General features: G+C 40.0%; 2 protein-coding genes across 2 annotated transcripts; one reads left to right on the top strand and one right to left on the bottom strand.

The window, feature by feature from the left end:
• Positions 1-743: 743 nt before the first annotated feature.
• LOC121199118 (myosin heavy chain, fast skeletal muscle-like) lies at positions 744-11,447 on the bottom strand. The gene is made up of 39 exons (XM_041063608.1): positions 11,156-11,447; positions 10,886-11,029; positions 10,531-10,687; positions 10,361-10,388; positions 10,164-10,275; positions 9,989-10,081; positions 9,843-9,906; positions 9,596-9,694; positions 9,415-9,518; positions 9,179-9,317; positions 8,957-9,075; positions 8,714-8,863; positions 8,461-8,631; positions 8,057-8,363; positions 7,822-7,892; positions 7,649-7,736; positions 7,455-7,572; positions 7,214-7,337; positions 6,980-7,116; positions 6,630-6,885; positions 6,044-6,286; positions 5,743-5,919; positions 5,479-5,624; positions 5,280-5,370; positions 4,796-5,185; positions 4,569-4,695; positions 4,371-4,489; positions 3,960-4,156; positions 3,690-3,873; positions 3,434-3,599; positions 3,129-3,253; positions 2,463-2,771; positions 2,179-2,382; positions 1,943-2,068; positions 1,659-1,829; positions 1,426-1,530; positions 1,249-1,344; positions 1,028-1,159; positions 744-861 (listed from the first exon to the last, which is right to left on the bottom strand). Exons 1-39 carry the CDS (start codon positions 11,357-11,359, stop codon positions 844-846), a joined length of 5,811 nt encoding a protein of 1,936 aa, XP_040919542.1. The 5' UTR covers positions 11,360-11,447; the 3' UTR covers positions 744-843.
• A 3,553-nt stretch (positions 11,448-15,000) lies between these two features.
• xab2 (XPA binding protein 2) lies at positions 15,001-22,422 on the top strand. The gene is made up of 19 exons (XM_041063621.1): positions 15,001-15,525; positions 15,878-16,026; positions 16,336-16,459; positions 16,574-16,771; positions 17,245-17,379; positions 17,491-17,655; positions 17,758-17,902; positions 18,000-18,151; positions 18,241-18,360; positions 18,458-18,589; positions 19,190-19,321; positions 19,480-19,593; positions 19,701-19,863; positions 19,973-20,163; positions 20,315-20,437; positions 20,554-20,725; positions 20,925-21,051; positions 21,181-21,290; positions 21,393-22,422. The coding sequence occupies exons 1-19, from the start codon at positions 15,490-15,492 to the stop codon at positions 21,452-21,454; spliced, it is 2,550 nt and encodes an 849-aa protein (XP_040919555.1). The 5' UTR covers positions 15,001-15,489; the 3' UTR covers positions 21,455-22,422.
• Positions 22,423-23,304: the final 882 nt, after the last annotated feature.

The following is a 23,304-nucleotide window of genomic DNA, read 5'->3' as shown; positions in this document are numbered from 1 at the left end:
CAGCGATCAAAGGTGATGAGTGGAGACCTTTTTCTGCTCCAAGACTCCAAGTCAAGCTTTAATGTCTTCCAGGAGACAGTTCAAATACTTGCATGACTTGGTAACTTACACCTATTTGTCGCCTGTGACATTTCAAATAGAGCATTGCATGGATACAGGGCAGGCCTGAGCCTTTTTTGAGCCCTGTGCACAATCTGATTCCTTAAATGTATTCATTTGGGATCAAATGCCATTTTTGCTTTTACATGTTTGGATTTTAATTACAAATGTAATGATGATGAGTGAGAACTCAAGGTTTATTTCAGCTCTTCCTGAACATCTATTGTCCACTTTCACTTCTACCTACATCTGCACTTTCTTTACCCCATTCTTTTTTTTCCCCAAACCGTGCCAGCAATGTTGGAACTAAGCTTCAATACTAAACATTACCGATTCAACAAAAGCAAAAAAAAAATAAAATAAAATAGATGTCTCAATAGATGTCTTCTTGCCTCATGTTGTATATCTATTTGTCTGTTCAGTACATCCCAAATATGTTTTTCCATTTTGTGCAGCTTTACAGCTGTAGTTTTCAGCGGGAAATATTTCGTATATTCAGTGTAAAGAATAGTACTTACACCGACATTACAGTGCGTCCAAACTGTACTGTACTGGAAGACCTTAAAGCATGGCTAATTGCCCTATTTCATTTTCGGCAATGAAACAAAGTAATCATCAGGGGAAAAAAATGTCAGGATTCAGAATAGTGATGAAAATCATCATTTTTATTGAAATATTAGAGCCCCCAACCACTGGTTCATATTTTATGAACTGTGTTGAAAGGCCTCATCTTGATGATGACTCTTACTCAGCAGATTCAGACTAAAAGAAAAGAAGGGAAAATCAATTAGCAATAGCAAATATTCAAATTTAGGAATAAAGTTAACTTCTAATGTCAACACAATTGATGCTGTGATTAACTTAAAGAATCTCATGATACAAATGTCCCACATAATAATTTTCCATAAAATATGATCACATAACTCACCTTTCCAACATCTCGGCTCTTGGCTCTCAGCTTGTTGACCTGGGACTCAGCGATGTCAGCGCGTTCCTGAGCTTCCTCCAGCTCATGCTGAACCTTTCTGAGCCTGGCCATGTGAGTGTTGGCCTGCTCCTCCTGTGAAGAGTTTGGGGTTAAGAGAGTTAATAGTGATAATATTATTAAATCAACTTAAAGAGATGTGTCACATTATGTATTTGACTTACAGCTTCCTCAGCCTGTCTCTTGTAAGACTTGACTTTGAGCTGCAGCTTGTCCACCAGATCCTGAAGCCTGATTCCATTTTTCTTGTCCTCCTCAGTCTGTACAGATAAAGGATCATACAGTAAGTCATGGAAAAAAGAGAATTAAAGAGAAAGAAAAGTCGTTTTAGCGGGAATTACCTGGTAGGTGAGCTCCTTCACTCTCCGCTCGTACTTGCGCACTCCTTTCACAGCATCAGCTCCACGTCTCTGCTCGCTTTCAACTTCAGCTTCCAGCTCACGCACCTGTAAAGTAATAATAAATAATACATCAATATTATGTACAAACTATTTAAGTACCAAGTAATAAAAATTGAAGTCCACACAGTGTAAGTGTGATTTGAAATCATGTAGTTTTTATATACAGTTTATACCCTAGACTCCAGTTTCTGGAGCTGCTTCTTGCCACCCTTCATGGCGAGGCTCTCAGCCTCATCCAGACGGTGCTGCAGGTCCTTGACTGTGACCTCCAGGTTCTTCTTCATCCTCTCCAGGTGAGCACTGGTGTCCTGCTCCTTCTTCAGCTCTTCAGCCATCATGGCAGCCTGAAATTAAAAAAATGGTCTCCAATTCCAGTTTCATCTGAAAAATCCTTAACAAAGCTTATTGAACACATCCAAGAGCACCACACTGAGCAGTTGATGAGCTGTAAACTCACATCAGTGATAGCCTTTTTGGCCTTGTCCTCAGCATTTCTTGCTTCCTGAACAGAATCATCCACTTCACCCTGAACTTGCACAAGGTCAGCCTCAAGCTTCTTCTTGGTGTTCAGAAGGCTGGTGTTCTGAATATTAGAAATAGTCACATGTAATTTGATATTTATTTATGTTTAAGAAAGCTCATCTGTATATTTATTAAATACAAAGACATTTTCACAAATTACTGAAAACAAACCTGAGAGTGAAGCAGTCCCACACGCTCACTAGCATCAACCAGCTCCTGCTCAGCCACTTTGCGTCCTCTCTCTGTCTGCTCCAGAGCAGCTCTCAGCTCCTCAATCTCAGCCAGCATCAGGCCATTCCTGCGCTCGACCATGGCGACCTGCTCCTTCATGTCCTCCTGTCCTCTGAGAGCATCATCAAGGTGCAGTTGGGCATCCTGACAATGAACAGAAAAAAAATGAGTTAACTTTCTTTACTTTTGAACATTTTTTCACTTAGCAGCTGCACAAAACTCACCTTGAGCTGTCCCTGGACATTCCTCAGTTGTTTCTGGGCCTCAGAGGCCTGCCTGTTGGCATGACTCAGCTGAATCTCCATCTCATTCAGGTCTCCCTCCATCTTCTTCTTGATTCTCAGGGCATCGTTCCTGCTCCTGACCTCAGCATCAAGAGTGCTCTGCATGGAGTCAATCACCCTCTGGCTGTTCCTCTTGATCTGCTCCATCTCCTCATCCTTCTCTGACAGCTTCCTGTCAACCTCACCTTTGACCTGGTTGAGCTCAAGCTGAATGCGGAGAATCTTGGCCTCCTCGTGCTCCAGTGTGCCCTTCAAATAATATCAGCGATTGAATTATAAAAGCTAATAACTCATACTAGTAAATATTAACATATCTAAAGCTAAAAAGTGCTAGCTTCATTAGGCTATTCCCTTTAATTACTTCTAAGAGAAAGATTTATATGTATCAGCATTTCAAAAGGTAACTCAGATTTTGAAAAAAAAATTCAGACAACCATTTTCAGTATCTTCAATAAGAGCAAAGATGTTGTTTGTAGTGACAACCTAATTCTGAAAAATCAGTGAGAGGCAAAAGTGAAACATGTCATTGTCAGTTTACCAACTCAAGAGCTGACTGACTGCTGGATGGTTTTTATAACTCCCTGTCAACTCCTGAAGTTGTTGTACCTCAGCTTCCTCCAGTGCTGACTGAATCTCAGACTTCTCAGTCTCCACTGTTTTCTTTGCTTTCTCCAGCTCATGGATGCTCTTTCCAGTCTCACCAAGCTGTTCAGTGAGGTCTGAGATTTCCTCTATAGAACAATTCAAACAGAATACAGTTTGAGTAACATACATTACCTGTATGGAATATATTTCATATCTATGGAATGGTAAGTGTCAAGGTTTTTTGCCATGATAAAAATGAATACATTACCCCTGAAGGTCAAAGAATTACTATTACAGTCCAATTAAATATAGAAAGATTGACATACGCTGCAGGTTCTTGTTCTCTCTCTTTATTGTCTCCAGATGATCCAGAGCCTCCTCATAAGAGTTCTTCATCTTGAACAGTTCAGTGCTGAGAGAGCGAGCCTCCTTCTGAGCTCCTTCCAGCTCTGCCTGGCTCTCCTCATACTTCTGTTTCCATTCTGCCAGGACCTAGATTTGTATAGGTTGATTAAATGATTGGTTACTAATACAGCTTTGTGTTTCTTCAGATGGGTTTTGATTTTTACTTTAACCATTTACCTTATCAAAGTTCCTCTGCTTCTTGTCGAGGTTGGCAGCCAGAGCATTAGCTCTCTCCACATCAATCATGAGGTCCTCCACCTCACCCTGCAGCCTCTGCTTGGTCTTCTCCAAGGAGGCACACTTAGAGTTCACAGCCTCAATGGATTCCTCAGCATCCTGCAGGCGCTGGGCAAGCTTTTTCCTATGGTGAAGAAAAACATTTTAATTAGTTAAAAGCAAGCAATAGAAATGAAAACTAATTCAAATGTTGAAAAGGTAGTGACTTACTTGGCCTCCTCCAGCTCCTCAGTGCGTTGGATAGCATCAGTCTCATATTTGGTTCTCCACTGAGCCACCTCACTGTTGGCCTTGGACATTCCTCGCTGCAGCTCAGCCTTGGCCTCCTGCTCCTCCTCAAACTGCTCTCTGAGCAGATCACAGTCATGGCGGGCTGATTGAACAGCATGGGCCAGGGCAGTCTTGGCCTGTTGAACATGAAAAAACATTTTTAACTCCCCAGTGAAACAGAAAAATATGTGTATAAGTACTTCATTAACGTGAAACATGGTGATTTAGTTATTCAGTTACTTGGGGTACTGGTGATAAACGTTTCTTGATGTCTTCCACCAATATCTTTGTTTCATCATTATTTTATTTATTTTATTATATAGTTTATGGAGAGAAAGGCTATTGTAATACCTTCACTTCCTCCTCAATGTGTCTCTTCAGTTCCTCAATCTGCTGAGTGAAAGCCTGTTTTCCCCTGGTCAGCTGAGAAACAAGAGCTTCTTTCTCCTCCAGCTGGCGGGAAAACTCACCTGTAGGAAAATATATATAAATGAGTTTGTAAAAACTGATTAACCCACTCACAGATCAGTTTTGTTATAGATGACTCACCATTCTCTGTCTGCAATCTTGCCCTCTGTGCATTAATGTCATTCAGCTGGCGAACATTTTCATCATTTTTGGATTTGAGCTCGCTCAGCTGGTCCTCAAGAGTTCTGCACATTTTCTCCAAGTTGCCCTGTCACCAAGAAAACATGTATATTGTGCACTTCATATTTCTGTTCATATTTATGAGCATGATAAAAGACAAAACTCTCACTTATAAACAAACCACTCACCTTTGATTTGGCAACAGCCTCCATGTTGCTGGAGAGGTCATCAATCTCCATCTTGTACTCGCTCTTCTCCTTCTCCAGCTTCTGCTTGACACGCTGGAGGTTATCGATCTGCTCTCCCAGCTCTGCAACGCTGTCAGCCTGCTTTTTGCGAAGAGCTGCTGCAGTAGCTTCATGCTGCAGGGTTGATTCCTCAAGGTCACGACGCAGCTTCTGGAACTCAGCCTCACGCTTCTTGTTCATCTCAATCTGAGCGGCTGTTGCTCCACCAGCCTCCTCAAGCCTCTCGCTGATCTCCTCAAGCTCCCTGGAGAGGTCAGCCCTCTGCTTCTCAACCTTAGCCCGAGCAGCCCTCTCAGCCTCAATCTCCTCTTCCAGCTCTTCAATACGAGCCTAGATTTGACGATAGTGGCATCAAGAAGGCTTATTAACTTAAACATGCTGTTTTTGACTCACTGTGTTTATTATCCATGTAAAATAGTGTTACCTGGAGTTCCTTGATCTTCTTCTGAAGCTGAGCACCAAGAGACTGTTCATCCTCAATCTTGCTGAGGAGCTGGCTGATTTCAAAGTCCTTCCTTGATGAGGAAACCAACAAAGCTTTCAGTGTCACAATTCATACAATTTTTGGAGCGTTATTTGTGTAATTAAGAAAAGAGAGTTGGTAACCTAAAACAAAGACCTACTTCTTGATTTTCTCATCAGATTGCTGCTTGTCATTCTCCAGATCCATTATGGATTCCTGGGCCAGTTTCAGATCTCCTTCAAGCTTCCTCTTGGCTCTCTCAAGGTCCATGCGGAGCTTCTTCTCTTGCTCCAGTGATCCCTCAAGCTATAAAATAACATTTTTAAAGGCATTTTAGATATAGAACATCAATACCAAAAACATACCAAAACCATTCATGTCATTACAAGGCAAAATCACAAAGTCAAAAGAGTTGTTGTCTTACATCGTCCACTTGCTGTTCAAGCTTTGTCTTGGCCTTGGTCAGAGTGTTGACTTTGTCTTCCTCTGCCTGGAGATCATCCAGTGTTTGCTGGTGGGCCTCTTGGAGGGCTTTCTTCTCCTTGCTTAACTTGGCGATAGACTCATCTTGAGATGCCATCTCCTCTGTCAGGTTTTTCACCTGAAGATGGTGTGAAAAGTTGAATATTTTCCCCAAAAAGGGGAATTAATTAAAAGGCCACACAACATAACATAACATTACATTTCTTTTTTTTTTTTTTTGTTAAAGACAGTAAAAATTGAACCTTGTTTTCTGTGGCATGTTTCTCCTTCTCCACTTTAGCCAAGGTGAGCTCCAAGTCATCAATGTCCTTCTTTAGCTCAGAGCATTCATCCTCCAGCTTCCTCTTCTTGGCAGTCAGCTCAGCATTGATTTCCTCCTCATCCTCCAGTCTCTCACTTGTCTCTTTGAGTTTGGCCTCCAGCTGGATCTTGCTTTTAATCAAACCTTCACACCTTTCCTCAGCATCAGAGAGATTCTCAACTTCCTATAGTACATTTTGGACACAGTAGGATAATTTTCTTGTAATTGTCTTTATTAAAGACTTCATTGCTATCAGATCATTCATTGCTATTGCTAATTATCATTATTTATCATTTAGTTAATGTACAGTATTGGTATGGTACATAGATCAGTGAGAAAATGAGAATAAAATGGATCTTTGGTGAAACATGTACATAATGCATACAGTGCACTTGGTCTGCCTGTTTCTCCATAGATTAGATCTATGAATTGCGTTACAGTCTAAAAGGCTAAATAAGACATTAATAATGTTTAAATTAGTTCAAAGTCAATGAACAAAAGAGATATTTATATTATATTTTACTTACTGCAGCCACTTGCAGTTGCAGGTCATTCTTTTCCTGCAGCAGGGAAACCATCTTCTCCTCCAGCTCCTTCTTCTTGGCCAGAGCAGTAGCCAGGTCTGATTGCATCTTATCATAGTTCTCCTTCATCTGATGAAGCTCCTTCTCAGTCTCAGCACTCTTCAGAAGAGGCTTGATCTTGAAGTACAGTTTCAGCCATGGCCAGTTTTTCACATTCATGAAGGAGCGGATGTTGTATTGGATGGAGAAGATAGATTCTCTGGAAACATTAATACAAACATAAAAATCACAATTGTACTGCAATAGGATATTCAAAAGGATACAACAGTGTGTGTGGTTTATGATAAGCCTACCTCCTCTCCATCATCTTAACAAACTCCTTCCTCATGACGTATCCTCTGCAGAGAGCCTGAGTCATGGTCACCAGCTCAGCCAGTTTCTCATCTCTCATCTCCTCCAGGGTACCCAGCAGACCAGCTTTGAAGAACACCTATTTTGTCAAATCAAAGAAGTAAATCATCAATACACATGGATACTACGGGACATATATACACCAATAGCTATTGATATTTTACTTAGAAATGCACCTTAGTGTGTCCAAACTTGTACTGAGTGTGGTCCACATCAATGGAGCCCAGCAGCTTCTCTGAAGCTTTCTTGTTGTCAATGAACTGTCCCTCAGGGATGACACTGGCATTCAATACTTTGTATCTATGAGAGAAAATGTTGTTGTTACATATATTTTCTTTGCATCTTTTCCTGGTGTTAACCATCACAATGCTTCTTCTGAAATCAGCTTGACTTTAGTATGATGAAAATGATCATGACCTCTGCTTGAAGTCACCATAGAGGATTCTGCTGGGGAAGCCCTTTCTGCAAATTCTGATGCCTTCCAGCACACCGTTACACCTCAGCTGGTGGATGACCAAATGGTTTTCCATAAGACCTAGACATTGTAAAGATCTTTGGTTAAAATATTTAACCTACAGAAAATCCAGAAAGGCGGATTACAAACTTCTTACCAGGTGTCTTTGATTCATTTGGAATCAGGCAGCGCACAAAGTGAGGGTGAGTGCTCCTCAAGTTGGTCATCAGCTTGCCCAAGTTCTCCTGTGTATCACCATCGTGAGATAACAGGTCAGACAATTTCAGTATTTATTTTAATTGTAATCCAAAAATCTGGAACAATACATACTCTGAAAAGAGCAGACACAGTCTGGAAGGAACCACCCTTCTTCTTGCCACCCTTCTTGCCACCGCCAGCCTCTGTTTTTAAAAACACCGAATTTTATTAATGAAAATGAATAAATATAGTGCTGTAATGGTGTTTTCTTTCGAAAATTTCTATCTAGGCCTTAACCAAATGTAACAGACACAGACTCTTACCTATAACTACAAACTTAGTACACTTTCTCACTTTTTTTTCTCACCCTCAGCTGAAGCATGAGCTGCATACAGAAGAGCAAGCAGTTTGTTTGAGGATTTCTGGTAGAGCTGAACAACTGAGTCATTCAGAGGGTCCTTGTTCTTGTCCAGCCAGCCATTGATATTGTAGTCCACTGTACCAGCATAGTGAACCAGGGAGAAGTGAGCCTCAGCCTTGCCCTTTGCGGGCTTTGGCTTCTCAAAGCTCTTGCTCTTGCCAAGATGCTGATCATGCAGCTTGTTCTTGAAAGTTGTGTCAGAGGCCTTGGGGAACATGCACTCCTCTTCAAGGATGGAGAAGATGCCCATTGGCTGAGAAGAATTTACATGTAATGTTAAGAATTAACCTACAGAAGCAGCCATTTTCTCATGAAAAAAAGAAGTCAAGTCTATCCGAGTGGCTACTTACCTTCTCAATAAGCTCAATGCAGGCAGCCAAGTCCATACCAAAGTCAATGAACTCCCATTCAATGCCTTCTTTCTTGTACTCCTCTTGCTCCAGGACAAACATGTGGTGGTTGAAAAACTGTTGCAGTTTCTCATTGGTGAAGTTGATGCAGAGTTGCTCCAAGCTGTTGAACTGTAATTATGGACAGGTGTTGAACTTCATGGCAAAATTGTGTATAACTTTGAGAGTGCTCAAATATCTTTCAAATACTCACATCAAAGATCTCAAATCCAGCAATATCCAACACTCCAATGAAGAACTGTCTTGGCTGCTTTGTGTCCAGCATCTCATTGATACGGATGACCATCCACAAGAACATTTTCTCATAGATAGACTTGCACAGAGCCATGACAGCATTGTTGACCTAGAAACAGGAGCAGAATTTTGAAAAACCTGCTTGGCTTTCAAACCAGACATGGATATTGGTAGATGTTTCACGTTTCTTCAGTTCTTGTACCTGGGGCACTGTCTGACCTTTGGTCACCATCTCATTTCCGACCTTGACTCTTGGGTAGCACAGAGCTTTCAGCATATCAGCTGAGTTCAGGCCCAAGAGGTAGGCGATTTTATCAGCCACTGATGGAAAGACAAATGTTTAGCTTCCAGTTAACTGTGACATGTTTAGATTTACACTCTAACTTGTGGCAGATTTGTTAGAGGACATCAATATCAAATTTACCCTCAGTGCCATCAGGTTCAGCCTGCTCCTCACGCTGCTTCTGCTTGAATTTCATGTTTCCATGATGCATCGCAGCACCAGTTAGCTTGTAGATGCCCATCTTTTCCTCTGAACTAAATCCCAAAATGTCAATGGCGGTCTGCATTGCACATGAAAGAAAACAATTAACATTTGTAAGATTTTTGTCATGGATTTCTAATTTTGCAGTCTCGAATAATTATGAATCGACACTTTACATCTGTTGCAATGAACTCTTCCACATCATTGATGCTCTTGACAGTCACTTCACCCTGACTGATCATTGGGTAGTCATATGGGTTAGTGGTGATCAGAAGACCCTCTGCAAAAAAAATACATGAGTAAGTCCTCTGTCTTTATTCTATACTTAAATTTCTTTTATTCCACGTTTTATCATACCCAGGAGCTCAGGCTTGTGGCCAGTCATCAGCTGATAAAAGATATGGTAGCTCCTCTCAGCAGACAACTGGAAAGTGACACGTGACTTCTCTAGCAGATCTGCGTTCATTAAATCAAGGTCAGACAACAGTGTACTGCATGTATAACATCATACAACAAATGTTTCTTAAACTTCTTCCAAACTAGCATCATACCCATGTGTGCATTCAAACAAAGGTGACTGAACAAAATACAGAAAATTACTTACATGTTTCAATATCTGCTGAGGCCAGTTTGCCACTAGTTCCGAAGTGAATTCTGATGAATTTACCCTAAACATATGAGATTTAGGTTAGCGTGATTGTTGATATGCAGCTAAAAATGCTTATGGTTATTTAGCTTATTTTCACTCACAAAGCGAGAGGAGTTGTCATTCCTCACAGTCTTGGCATTACCATAGGCCTCCAGCAGAGGGTTGGCTGCAATGATTTGATCTTCCAGTGAACCCTACATAAAGATAGCAGAATATATTTTGTGGCTTGTTTGGAATCCATAAACAAATAGTTTTCAGTAAAGGCAACCATTTTACCTGCATTTTGCCAGGTGTTGGCTCTGCCTTCTTCGATCCAGTCATTGCAATTATTGCAAAGTACTGGATGACACGCTTAGTGTTCACAGTCTTTCCCGCTCCAGATTCTCCACTGGGGGAAGAGATAGATATCTTGAGGTGTTTTTTTTTTCATACATAATCTTATAATGTTATTCCGTTATTTGTATATTACTCACGTGATCAGGATAGACTGGTTCTCACGATCTGAAATGAACAAATACTTGTCTCATGAAATACTAGATATGGTTATATTAGAGTCACACTTCATGTCATATTTGCTGTGTCTCATTTTGTGTGTCATGTAAAGATAGACTTGCGTGTCTTCTTAAAATAAGGTAAATCTTACCAGTGAGCATGAACTGATAGGCATTGTCAGAGATGGAGAAGATGTGGGGTGGTGCCTCAACTCTCTTCTTGCCTCTGTATGCCACAACAACAACAGCATCGTACACTGGAAGCCACTTGTAGGGATTCACAACGACACAGAACAGGCCAGAGTATGTCTAGAAAGAGAAGAGTGCACTGTAAAAATCATTGCTTCTGCATTTCTCATCTACATCACTTCATTTAGAACTTCATTTAGAGTAGTAGCTGTGGAGAAAAGAAACCACCACTAGAAAACGTTTACTGTGTTTAATTCTTGTTTAATGATAATGATCATGTATGTTCACTCTGATCTAAGTGATAAGCTAAACACTTACGTAGATCATCCATGATGCAAAACGCTCTTTGAGGTTGTACAGCACAGCAGGCTCATTGAGGTGGGTCATCATGGCCATGTCCTCAATCTTGTCAAACTTTGGAGGATTCATGGGATGGATGTCATCCTCTTTTACAGTTAGTGTCTGAATAGGAAATGCAGGAAATTAGTTCAGTTTCACTAGGATATATTTCAAATAATCTGCTATAGAATTTGATGGCGTCTTATTCCAATGTTTCAAGAATTTCAACTGTAGCATTGATTCCCTTACCTTTCCTCCAAGTGTCTCAACCGTGGCTTTGCCACCCTCTTTTTTGGTGAGCTTGCCCTTGACATACATCTCATCAGGATCAACCACAAAGTAGGCTGTTTTGGCATCAAATGGAGCAGTCTGGGCTTCAATCCTCTCCCTTTCTGGTTTCCGGAGGTAAATGGCCGCCGGGCCATACTGCTCCATCTCAGCGTCTGTGCTCATGGTGGCACTTTAGATGAGACTGACTAGATCTGAAAAGACCTCAGTTTATCCCAACTGAGTGGCACAGGTCTGTTGTTGTCCAAGGATGCTTTTAAGGAGAGATTAAGATGGTCATTGAAGCATACACAGAGTAAAAATAATTTACTATCTTACTATCTAGTGCCTACAGCAGGAAACAGCAGTAACTTTTGACCTATTTTCTGCAAGCTTTCATGACTCAGAAAATTTTTATAATTAACTCAGTTGTATGAGTACTTCTACCACTATGAAGGACGTTTTCATAGTCACAGTAAATCCAAAGCATTTAGTCATTTTAAGAATATTAAATCACAGATTTGCTGCAGAGCTTTTCTACATTAACCATTAAGAATAGTTGCAAAATCTAGGGTAACATCTTTGTAACAACAACATCTTTGTAATGATAGTATCCCTTAAAAGATTACTTGTCATGAAAAACATGATAAAGAGTCATGTGACATTTAAGACTCTTATTAAGTTAAAGCAAATTAGATGAGCATAAACACACACAAAGCACTAACCTGTGTTGGATGCCTGTCAGTTCTCAGAGGAGACTGAAGCTGCTGCTTATATAGAGGCTGGAACTGCCTGGTCAGCAGCAGCCTTCCACTCGATTTGGTCAAGCATCCCTGTCATCTTAACACCCATCTTGTGACATTGCAGGTTTTTTTTGTGTCGAAGATATAACATTGCTCTGCTGTTAAAACAGCAATAGAAGAAGACAACTGAATTATTTCAGTTGCTCCGGCAAGATAGGATCAGAATTTTAGAAACATTTTTAATAAGATTACAAATGAAAAGGAAGAAAATAAGCTAAATAAAGCAGCTTTAGATTGTATTATTGCATGAGGCATTTCACTGCATCGTACATAATGTGTAATATAATATAATAAAATTAAAACATAACTGCTTTGACAAATATTTTTTTAAATAATCCATTAAGGGAGCTGTGCTTTGACTTCCATTTTTGAACCGATAAACTCTGCTCTAGTAAGATACACTTAAATGTCAGTGGTATTGAGTATCAGAACTTGTGCACATTTCAGATATTTGAAATACAGTAAAACTGAGGATCATGGCCATTTTTTTTTCACTAATATCAGATGCTGATGCACCAAATAATTTTGAAGAAAATGTAATGTGTATAATACAGAAGCATTGGACTTAACTTACTTTCGGCTCATAAAATGTAAGAGTGATGGTAATGTCCAAAGTATGTCCCAAAATAGATGTTGTTCAAAACATATCCAGGTTTTTGAACCTCTAATCCTCCAGTAATTTACTTATTTAGATATAAATTTAGATTCTGACTAACTTGAGAGGGATTTCTTCATTTTATAATGACATAATATCATTTTAAAATGAAAATGATATAATGATTTCATCATTTTATAATGAGATGCTGTCTCTACTTACCCTTAAACATGTCCATAGCCAGAAATGGAACTTAATTTTGGAGAAGCACCCAAGTGGTGCTGGTATATAGTTACAGGACACTGGCACATCTCATATTCCTCTAATAAAATTCAACGACTAATCCTTCAATAAGTAATTTACTTATTTAGATAGAAATTTAGATTCTGACTTACTTGAGAGGGATTTCATCATTTAATAATGATATAATAATTTCATCATTTTATAATGAGATGTTGTCTCTGCTTACCCTTAAACATATTCATAGCCCAGAATTGAACTTTATTTTGGAGAAGCACACAAGCGGTGATGGTATATTGTTGCAGGACATTGGCACATCTCATATTCCTCTAATAAAATTGAATGTAAGGCCTTTTCCATAAAGTTCAAGTGGTATTACACCCTGCCTTAAAAGGACTAGAAAGATGTTTGCCAGGCTGAGATAAGAGCTATAATAAGTCCCACTCGGATATCAAAGATCTTTATCCTTGTGCTACATTTGATTCTAAGGATGTTGTTGCTGTTATGGAAACTCAGTGGCCTTGAAAAACTATGTGACTCTGGTTTTCCACTATTACTGACATTGGCTCCAAAATAAAATGACCTACATAATCCTGAAAACAACAGTCAACTGTCTGAATGCATTTCAAAAGTATTATGTTAATATTAATTTAATTAATATTAACATCGAATTTCACAATAATAGTTTTTAAATAAATTTTGGCTGGACCTCAACAGCATGGCCGGCCTTAAAAACGCGAATGCTAGTTGCTGACTGAGCGAGTGATCACGTTACACCATTGGTCAGCCGAATACCATGTGACTGAGTGAAGTTTGGCTGTTTCAAAATGAATTAGTGTGAACTGTTGTGTTTTCATGCAGTGTTGTCAACTAAGCACCTTTGTCGCTAGATTTACTGACTTTTCAGACCTCTTCAACGATTTTTTTTCTTCAAAAATGCACCTTGTGACAAATCTAGCAACTTTTTGGACAAACTTTAGCTATTATCCTTTGAAGAGAGTCACCAGTATTGTCCCACAAGCGCAAGGTTGGGCTTTCCCTCCACGGGCGCACATCTTCATGCATCTCATTCAATTGACTGCACGGCAGCTGAAATAAGCGTGAGAGAGCTTCCAACTGTCTCTCTGACTGATCATTTTACTAGCAAATATAGCCAAAGTCATAGCACAGCCATCTTTAACTTATATGTGTTGTGATTTTGTCAGTGTTTGTTGCTGGGGTGGTTTGTACAGAATGTGGGGACCTCAGACCTTCCCGCCAGTTCACCTGCACACCTACATCCAATCCGGCCATCACTCCTTCCTCCTGCCTGCACTTAAGCCTAACTCAGCTCTCCACTCTTCACCAATTCGTCTGCTTAACCACCCAGTAGCTAAGTCAGTCTATAAATACTTAGTTTAGTCTCTATGCTGAAGTCAAATCTTTTTTCGCTCACCCTGTTCTTTGTTTTTGTCTCAGGACCACCTGAACCATCCTTGCCCTCTGCATCGTCTCGAGCCACTCATCAATGAACACTGAATCCACACCTATGCTCTGGAGCCTCCGAATCACCCCAGCCCCTCTCTGATATCTCCAGAAACCGGATTTTCCCCTCTCATTCACCTGCCTGCCCACTTGGTCACAGACTTTGATTCAAACTCCTTGTAATAAATTCCTGTGAGCTGTGACACCTTTCTCCAGTTACTGTGTTCAGCATTTGGGTCCTACTAGTGTTTTTAGCCCCTTGCATAACAGTATGAAAATACTGTCTGTGTTAGCACTGACAATGGGAGAGGAGCAAACATAAAGTTGACACTGGGAGAATGCAAATACATTCATGATGATGACATCTTGCATATGCTTATTAGTGTATTATGTCATCTAGTGACATTTAGCAAATTTCGAGCAGGCTTTAGCTACTTACCATTGAAAGAAATCATTTAGAGTTTTCAAGTACATCCTCAACTTCGCACATTTACCATACTAGTGCTGCAAGGGTAAAAAAAATGTCCTTTCCTTACCACTTTTCTTTGACCTCAATGGAAAACATCAAGAGGTCAAGGAAAGATGTGAAGTTAATTCATAGACCACAGCCTAGGTTTGACCCAGTCTTGTTATAACTTTACATTCAAAATTATAATTGTCAACCTGACTTAAAAACCATTTTAACTTTTAGAAACTGACCATAGTACATGCACACACACACACACACACTTTCTGTGTAGTTTTATATGCTAGTGTTCTCTGAAGCACATAAACAGCAATTGTGAATGCTGTGGGGTCCTTAAGACAGTACAGCATATCTTGATGCATCGCCTGTACTAAGCTGCAAAAAGGATGATCTTATTCATGGAATTAGGCAAACTGGAAATTACAAAATTGTCTGATAGGGCACTGGTTGGCTTCGGGGTGCTTCAAAAAGAGAGTTAGAGAAGTAATCCGCATCCTCAAAACTACAGATCTCTATCACAAGGTAAAAGTCAGAGGATACAAGTAGCAATGACGTTATGACACCGGTGGGAGGTAGCAATGCATTAAGCCGAGCCTAGTCTGCCAGAAACAAAGAAGAAGACGAAACCGGAAGTATCATACAAGATCGCACACTTTGAAAAGTCTGCTAGCCAGTGTTAGCAAAAGTTAGCACTCTTTATTATCTACGGAACGGTTATTCCACTCCACTGTTGTGTCTTTAGGAAGAAATGCCTTCGTCAAACGGAAAAACGGATGTTGTGTTTGTAAGTTATACGACAGAGAATACTGATATCTATTTGTTGGTGAGAACGACTGTTAGCTTGCTAACTTTTACCGGGTGTGTGATTAACTGTTGAAGTTGTTGTGGTTCGTAAGCTAGGAATCAGAGAGGTTTTTAGTTACACTTGCTTGCCTTCTAAATAGCTATTAAGGTATTTATAATGTGAATTCGTAGTAGTTATCGTTAATTTGCTAATGGCTATTTTAATTTGAGATGAAAGAGTTAACGTTATGGTAACGTTACGCTGTCACGCTAATGTTAGCATTGGTAAATGCAGCGTTTCAAAAGTTATTTGAGCTTGAAGTGTTCTGCGTTGTGATTTCTGGCCATGTTAGGAGGACGATGATCTGCCTTACGAAGAGGAGATTATCAGGAACCCATACTCAGTCAAGTGCTGGATGCGTTACATCGAATTCAAGCAGAATGGACCCAAATCCACCCTGAACATGATATATGAGCGGGCTCTGAAAGAGCTGCCTGGCAGGTAACTAACACACGGGAGCGGATTAATGAAACCATCATAATTGTATCGAAGAGCAGGTGGCTACGCATTCCTGCAAATCCACAGATTATTTCAACCAGTACACGCAAGAGTACTTTGGCGATTAAGTTAGGACATTTGACAAGCATTGTCATAGGTTAAACTATGTCTAGCGTTGTTGTGCATTGTTAAAAGAATTAGAATTTATGTTGACTTTTAATTGGATGATAGAGTCAAAATGGCCTTGTCACGTTTAAGATTCTGTGCAAGAACTGTGAACTTATTGTCTAACCTTTTTCCGTTTACTTACAGCTACAAGCTGTGGTACAGTTATCTGAGGGAGAGACGGAAACAAGCCAAAGGAAAATGTGTCACCGAACCAGCCTATGAAGAGGTCAATAATTGCCATGAAAGGGCACTTGTCTTCATGCATAAGGTATTTCTTCCTGTAAAACTACATGGTGAACATATTGACAGTAAAACAATAACATTATATTATGGTCTGTGGAAGTTGTGCTTGAAACTAAGCATCTGTCTTTCCTTAAACTAGATGCCTAGAATATGGCTGGATTACTGCCAGTTCCTTGTGTCTCAATGCAAGATAACGAGAAGTCGTCGAACGTTTGACCGTGCACTCAGAGCTCTGCCTGTTACTCAGCACCCACGCATCTGGCCTCTGTATCTCCGCTTTGTCCGAAAACTGCCCCTGCCTGAGACGGCTATCCGGGTGTATCGTAGGTACCTGAAGGTGAGAGCATAGTGCACAGCTGAGTTCCATACAGCAGTTGTCCTTTGGGGTGTCACATTAGAAGATTTCTGATTACACTGATAATGATATTTGCCCACTTTCACTGGCATTTATGGAAATGGATGCGATGGAGTATGATTTTACAGTTTGTTCTGATGTCTTTGATATGTCTGAATGCATGTTGTAAACATTTTATGTAAATGTCTGAAGAAAGCTAAGTGAAAGGCTACTGGTTTTGCAGTTCACCTGAAAGGCTTCAACATCATACTATATAGAGCTCTAATACTGAATTAGAAGCAAAACACATCTCCTAAAAATGTTATTCATTCAACAGAATAGGATTAGTGTTCATGAGTATAATTAGTGTTGAAAAGGAAAACTGTCAATAGATCATGACGTTAAGATCTAAGTGAAGTTTCCTACATTAATGAAAATGTCCTCAAAATGTACTGTTGGCTCTTTGTACTATGTAGCTTTCTCCAGAGAATGCAGAGGAATACATAGACTACTTACGGTCTGTTGGCCGCTTGGATGAAGCAGCAGTTCGACTAGCTGCTGTTGTCAATGACGAAAGCTTTGTGTCCAAAGAGGGCAAGTCTAACTACCAAGTAAGATTTTATTTTCATCTCATGACTGTTTTTGTTTTGTTTTGTTTTTTTCGAAGTTGAGTAGGAAAATTGATCATTGATTCTTTTTCTGACATTTTTTTTCTTGGACAGCTGTGGCATGAGCTATGTGACCTGATCTCCCAGAACCCTGATAAGGTGACCTCTCTGAATGTGGGAGCCATCATCCGAGGAGGCCTCACTCGTTTCACAGACCAACTTGGAAAACTTTGGTGCTCTTTAGCTGACTATTACATCAGGAGCGGTCACTTTGAGAAAGTGTGTTTCCTTTGAATATCTTCCATTTTTATTCCTATCATAAAGCACTTAACATATTTAAAACTGTTTATCTGAAATACTACTCTGTCCTTACTTTCTCAGGCCCGTGATGTGTATGAGGAGGCCATCCTTACAGTGGTAACAGTAAGGGATTTCACACAAGTGTTTGATAGTTATGCCCAGTTTGAGGAGAGCATGATTGCTGCCAAGATGGAGACCACTGCTGAGATGGGGCAGGATGAAGATGGTGTGTGTGGGTTCTTTAATACTAATTTCTATGTGTACACTCCTTGCTTTCACTTTTCTTCTCATGCATGCCATACTCTTTGTCCCTCTACTCCCAGATGACATAGACCTGGAACTTAGACTTGCCCGCTTTGAGCAGCTGATAGCCCGACGGCCCCTCCTCTTGAATAGTGTGCTATTGAGACAGAACCCCCATAATGTCCATGAGTGGCACAAGCGGGTAAAATTGTATGAGGGTAATCCACGGCAGGTGAGTAACTGATAATAAACACAATATGGGTAACGCTGCCTTTATGTCATACATCACTAATGATTTCTCGCTCACCATATGCGTTGCAGATTATCAACACATATACTGAGGCAGTACAGACTGTGGATCCAATGAAGGCCACAGGGAAGCCTCACTCTCTCTGGGTTTCCTTTGCAAAATTCTATGAGGAAAACGAACAGCTGGATGATGTAAGTCTTTCCAAAGGGATTCTCAAACCATCTGCACTTCACATCAGATGTGTTTCTGTGTTCCTGATATGTCTTATGTTCACTGACTGTCATTCAGGCCAGGACAATCTTTGAGAAAGCTACCAAGGTGAACTACAAGCAGGTGGATGACCTTGCTGCTGTGTGGTGTGAATATGGAGAGATGGAGCTTCGCCACGAGAACTATGAACAAGCACTCCGCATATTGAGGGTGAGACATTAGTACCACATCTGCAGGCATAATTACAAGTCAGCAAAATGGTAGCACCATTTATGCTAGATGAACATCTAGTGGCAGGACTGAGAAACTACAACACTGCCAATTGTTTTTTTTTTCTTCCAAATGTTTTTCAGTGCATATTTTCAAACTTATGCCCTGGTAACCAATAAAGTTGACCATAGATAAGAACTAGTGCTACATATTGTAGTAATCTTTAGAATAAAATCTTTAGCGTGATGGTTGTCGTTAGCTCTCTCCACCTTTCAGGCATTGCACAGATGTTCACGTGCTTGTGGTTAAACAAAAGTGCATAGCGCACATGGGGTAGTTTTGTGCTCTAGGAGAATAAAGCATTCACTACAAAATAGATTTGGGCCAGCTCTGCATGATTGTGAAATCTCAACAACAGAGAAATGACTGACATTGATTAGCAATACTTGCATGTCCCTGCGCATGCGTTATGGCAATTTTGAGCAGTGAGTAAAACCAGATCATACCTTTTTAAATATATGAATTCACCCATAAATTTTTGTATAAATGCTTTGTGGATATAATTGTAAGACATTTGTTTCTTTAATGATTTGAAAATAGAAAGCTACGGCCATCCCATCCAAGAAGGCAGAGTACTTTGATGCATCTGAGCCAGTCCAAAACAGAGTGTACAAGTCCTTGAAGGTCTGGTCTATGCTAGCAGACATGGAGGAGAGTCTTGGCACCTTCCAGGTATGTTCACTACATGTTTTTGATTTTCCAGTGTATTATATGAGTAAACGTTATGCAGATAAACATAGATATCTAGTATTTGTCTTAGAATCCTCATCTCTATTAGTTGTAGATTTTTAATACTAATTCTTTTCCATTTTCCTGTTCTTTTATCTCAGTCTACGAAAGCAGTGTACGACCGCATTATTGACCTCCGCATTGCGACGCCACAGATCATCATCAATTATGCCATGTTTCTTGAAGAGCACAACTACTTTGAGGAAAGCTTCAAAGTAATAACTTTCTGCAAACTAACTAAACCCATGTTTATTTTCAGTTTGTATTCTTGCCTAGTACCAATTTAAGGGATTCTTTAATGTCTTTCTTAACACTTTTTTAGGCATATGAGCGCGGTATTGCTCTCTTCAGGTGGCCAAATGTATATGACATCTGGAACACTTACCTCACCAAGTTCATTGATCGTTATGGGGGCAAGAAGCTGGAGAGAGCTAGAGATTTATTTGAGCAGGCCCTAGATGGCTGCCCCGCCAAGTTTGCCAAGAGTAAGTAGCTTTGTTAAAATGGCATTGACAACTTTTGTACATACCACATTGTTGTTTTAATTAAAAAAATATACTGAAGCCAAACGTACCATGATGCCTTGCTTTTCAGCCATTTACCTGTTGTATGCCAAATTGGAGGAGGAGTACGGTTTGGCACGTCACGCCATGGCTGTCTATGAAAGAGCAACACAGGCAGTAGAAACTGAGGAGAGACATCACATGTTCAATATCTACATCAAGAGAGCTGCTGAAATTTATGGAGTTACCTATACCAGAGCAATTTACCAGAAGGCTATTGAGGTATGGTAGCTCTGTTCTTGTAATAATCAAATGAAATAATAATAATAATCCTTTTTTCTGAGAAATTGAAAATAACACATAGATTATTTTGAATTGTTCAATTCAGTACTTAAATAACTAAAATCTGAATTGTACTTTTGTATTTATCCAGGTCCTTCCTGATGAGCATGCGAGGGACATGTGTCTCCGATTTGCTGACATGGAGAGTAAACTTGGGGAGATTGATCGGGCCAGAGCAATCTACTCCTACTGCTCCCAGATCTGTGACCCAAGGGTGAGACAAACCACCTCCTGCAATTACCTGTGTCTGAATAAAATGTCACATTTCCATAAATGATGCACACACATTTCAGAATTCCTCTTGACTTATTTATGAACTTGATCTTTCAGGTGACAGCTAATTTCTGGCAGACCTGGAAAGAATTTGAGATCCGCCATGGAAATGAGGATACCATTAGAGAAATGTTGAGGATCAAACGCAGTGTCCAGGCCACATACAACACCCAGGTGAACTTTATGTCCTCTCAGATGCTGAAGGCCACAACAAGCGCCACGGGCACTGGTGAGTGAGCTTGCGCTTGTTAGCCTCTGACAAGTATTATCTGTATTGGGCTGCTGCCATGAATGCACTGTATGGGCTGTATGGATATTGGGGTAATGTTTGCCACATATTTGCCCCAAAGCTGCACACAAGTTAATATACAAATATGTTTTCTAATGTTTCTCTGTTTGTCCACCCAATTTTTCGATTGTGTGTCTAGTGTCAGATCTTGCTCCAGGCCAGATGGGAATTGATGACATGAAGATGTTGGAGCAGAAAGCACAGCATCTTGCTGCAGAAGCCGAGCAGGACAAACCTAAGCCCAAAGAGAAGATTCTCTTTGTCAGGTTCGTTGTTCATCTAGTTTTTTCTCCTTTTACAAAGTATCTGAGAAGTTGTTCCTTTTTTAAAATTTGACTACCTGTTCAAAAAGGAATTGAGACACTTGAGTCATTTCTCCTCATCTTCTAATGCAGGAGTGACACTTCTCGCAGTGAATTGGCTGAGCTTTCCAAACAAGCCAATCCTGATGAGATTGACATTGATGATGATGACGAGGATGATGATGAAGACCAAGGACCTGAGGGTGAGTGACAGATAGGGAAAATTTTGGTTTAAACATTCGTGCAGACATGTCTTATCCATGAAAATACGTGTACTAATTGTATTCTCCTCTTGGCCTTTACAGAGGTACAGCTTGAGCAGAAGAGTGTTCCCACAGCTGTCTTTGGGGGGCTTAAAGATGACTGAAAGTTTCCTTACTCACTAGGTTTACCAGATACAGTCTTCTGATTTCTCTTGTACTCACGGAATAGGCCCCAATTTTATGTAAATGTTCAGTAGAATCTGCTTTATCTTAATGGAATGTGATGAGTTGAAAAACAATCAGAATGGCAAATTTTGTGCCTTCTGTAAAATTTCTTTGTGGATTTCTGTAGTTCTCTATAGAAAGAAATGAACCTGTTAGTTTTGGCCACATGGTGTCAGTCTTTCTCGCATATAAGCCTCAAGATGAGTGCAAGTGAGCTGTTTTCTACTGTGAAATGCTTATATGTGGTTACATGTAAACTGTAGCTGAAGTCTGATGTAGTTTTGCTTTGTTTCTGAACAACATTTTGTAAAAGAATTAAGGGGTACAACACTTTTCTACACTATGCAGAGATCTTTCTCTGACAGGAAGCTCTGCCCTAGAAAACTTAGGGGAGGAGCATAGGTTCTTCAACAGGGAGCATTCATTTGAAAGTGGAGCGGAGCATTCAACCCTTGCATTGTTGGCTTGAGGATCCATAGTAGGTGGGTGTCTTGTAAACGCCAGTGTTTCTGAAAAGATTTCATAACTTGTATACATAAATCGCCATCCAAATAATAAATTGTACAAGTACATTGAACAGTTTGTACAACTGGTACAAATAGTAGTAGAGCTGTACGAAATTTTGAGAACTACTCATAATTGGTTCACTGATTACTTTTTCGCTGTAGGTTGTAGAAATGTCTTTCAGTCTGCATTGCTGAAGGTCTACTTGTGACCCAGCACAGGAGGGTAAACAACAAGTTTTTTTGAAAGTTCCCTTATTGCCAAACTGCATACCTTTGCAATATTTGTGAATTATGCATCAGTAATTCTGGCTGTGTCAAGCTGGTCTCTTTGAACCTCTGACATTTTCTGTACAGTGTCTTGAAAACACACTTGTGATAAAAATGGATTTTATATATGTTAATACAGTGACTTTTATCTTGCTCAAGTTCTTTATTAAAAAATAAATGAGAATTAAAACAGTGCTGCAGAAATACATGTTCAACTCAAGTGTGCTGGAAGATTTAATTTAAAGGTGTACTCTTGTAAAAGATGATGTAAAAGGCCTTGTGCTTTTAATTGTTGCCATCCCATCATTAGAGTTTGACGGAGCAGGAAAAAAAGTACGGACTGGGGAGAAATTGTTTCTTTCATAATTAGATTAAAATAGCTGAGAGGTAATCCTCTTACAAAGTTACTGCGGTGGGGCGCTTGGAGAGCTCTTGGAACCTTGAGCAACATCATGTGACGAGTCAATTTGAGATTTCTGTTTTCCAGCGTGGACAGTGCAACTGGAAACGACTTCAAAAAGAACTGGAAAGAAACTCTAGAGTCACAATAATTGGAAGCAACCAACAAAACTATTTTGCGAATTTAATTTCCTTCTTCTTCCCTGAATAGGTTACTGGTATGTTTACTCTGCTCGCGTTATCGCAGCTTTTTGAATGTACTGCAAGCTGCTTTAAAGGCAGTAAGGTATATAAACAAGTGTCCATATCTGCAGGTGTTTGACTGCTCATCTGTACAAGACTAACTTTACCAGGTCGTAAATGTAGTGCCTAATCTTGTGCTTTAATTCAAACTTAAAAATATTTACTAATACAATCTACCTGGAGTACGTCGTTGATCGTAGACCTTGTTTTGTTTTTCATCTGCGAGCGGTCGGTGGTTAGGATCATCCATAGAGCAGTACCCGTGGAGCTAATGGGAGGTGTAACATGTCTATTATTAGGTCACTTTTAGCTGTTTGACCTTCTCAGTTGGAAGCTGCATTTACCTGTGTACCAGCAGATGCACCTGTAGGAAA

Source organism: Toxotes jaculatrix, chromosome 18 (genome assembly GCF_017976425.1).
Source record: "Toxotes jaculatrix isolate fToxJac2 chromosome 18, fToxJac2.pri, whole genome shotgun sequence".
Lineage (NCBI taxonomy): Eukaryota > Metazoa > Chordata > Actinopteri > Toxotidae > Toxotes > Toxotes jaculatrix.
This window is presented reverse-complemented; position numbering and strand designations above follow the sequence as displayed.

Coding starts and splice junctions, on each gene's coding strand:
- xab2 (XM_041063621.1), top strand. CDS start 15,490: ATGCCTTCGTCAAACGGAAAAACGGATGTTGTGTTT. Junction 18,590..19,189: donor AAGCACTCCGCATATTGAGG/GTGAGACATTAG, acceptor ATTTGAAAATAG/AAAGCTACGGCCATCCCATC. Junction 21,052..21,180: donor GAGAAGATTCTCTTTGTCAG/GTTCGTTGTTCA, acceptor CTTCTAATGCAG/GAGTGACACTTCTCGCAGTG.
- LOC121199118 (XM_041063608.1), bottom strand. CDS start 11,359: ATGAGCACAGACGCTGAGATGGAGCAGTATGGCCCGGCGGCCATTTAC. Junction 9,907..9,988: donor ATGACAACTCCTCTCGCTTT/GTGAGTGAAAAT, acceptor TCATATGTTTAG/GGTAAATTCATCAGAATTCA. Junction 6,886..6,979: donor GTTAAGATGATGGAGAGGAG/GTAGGCTTATCA, acceptor TAATGTTTCCAG/AGAATCTATCTTCTCCATCC.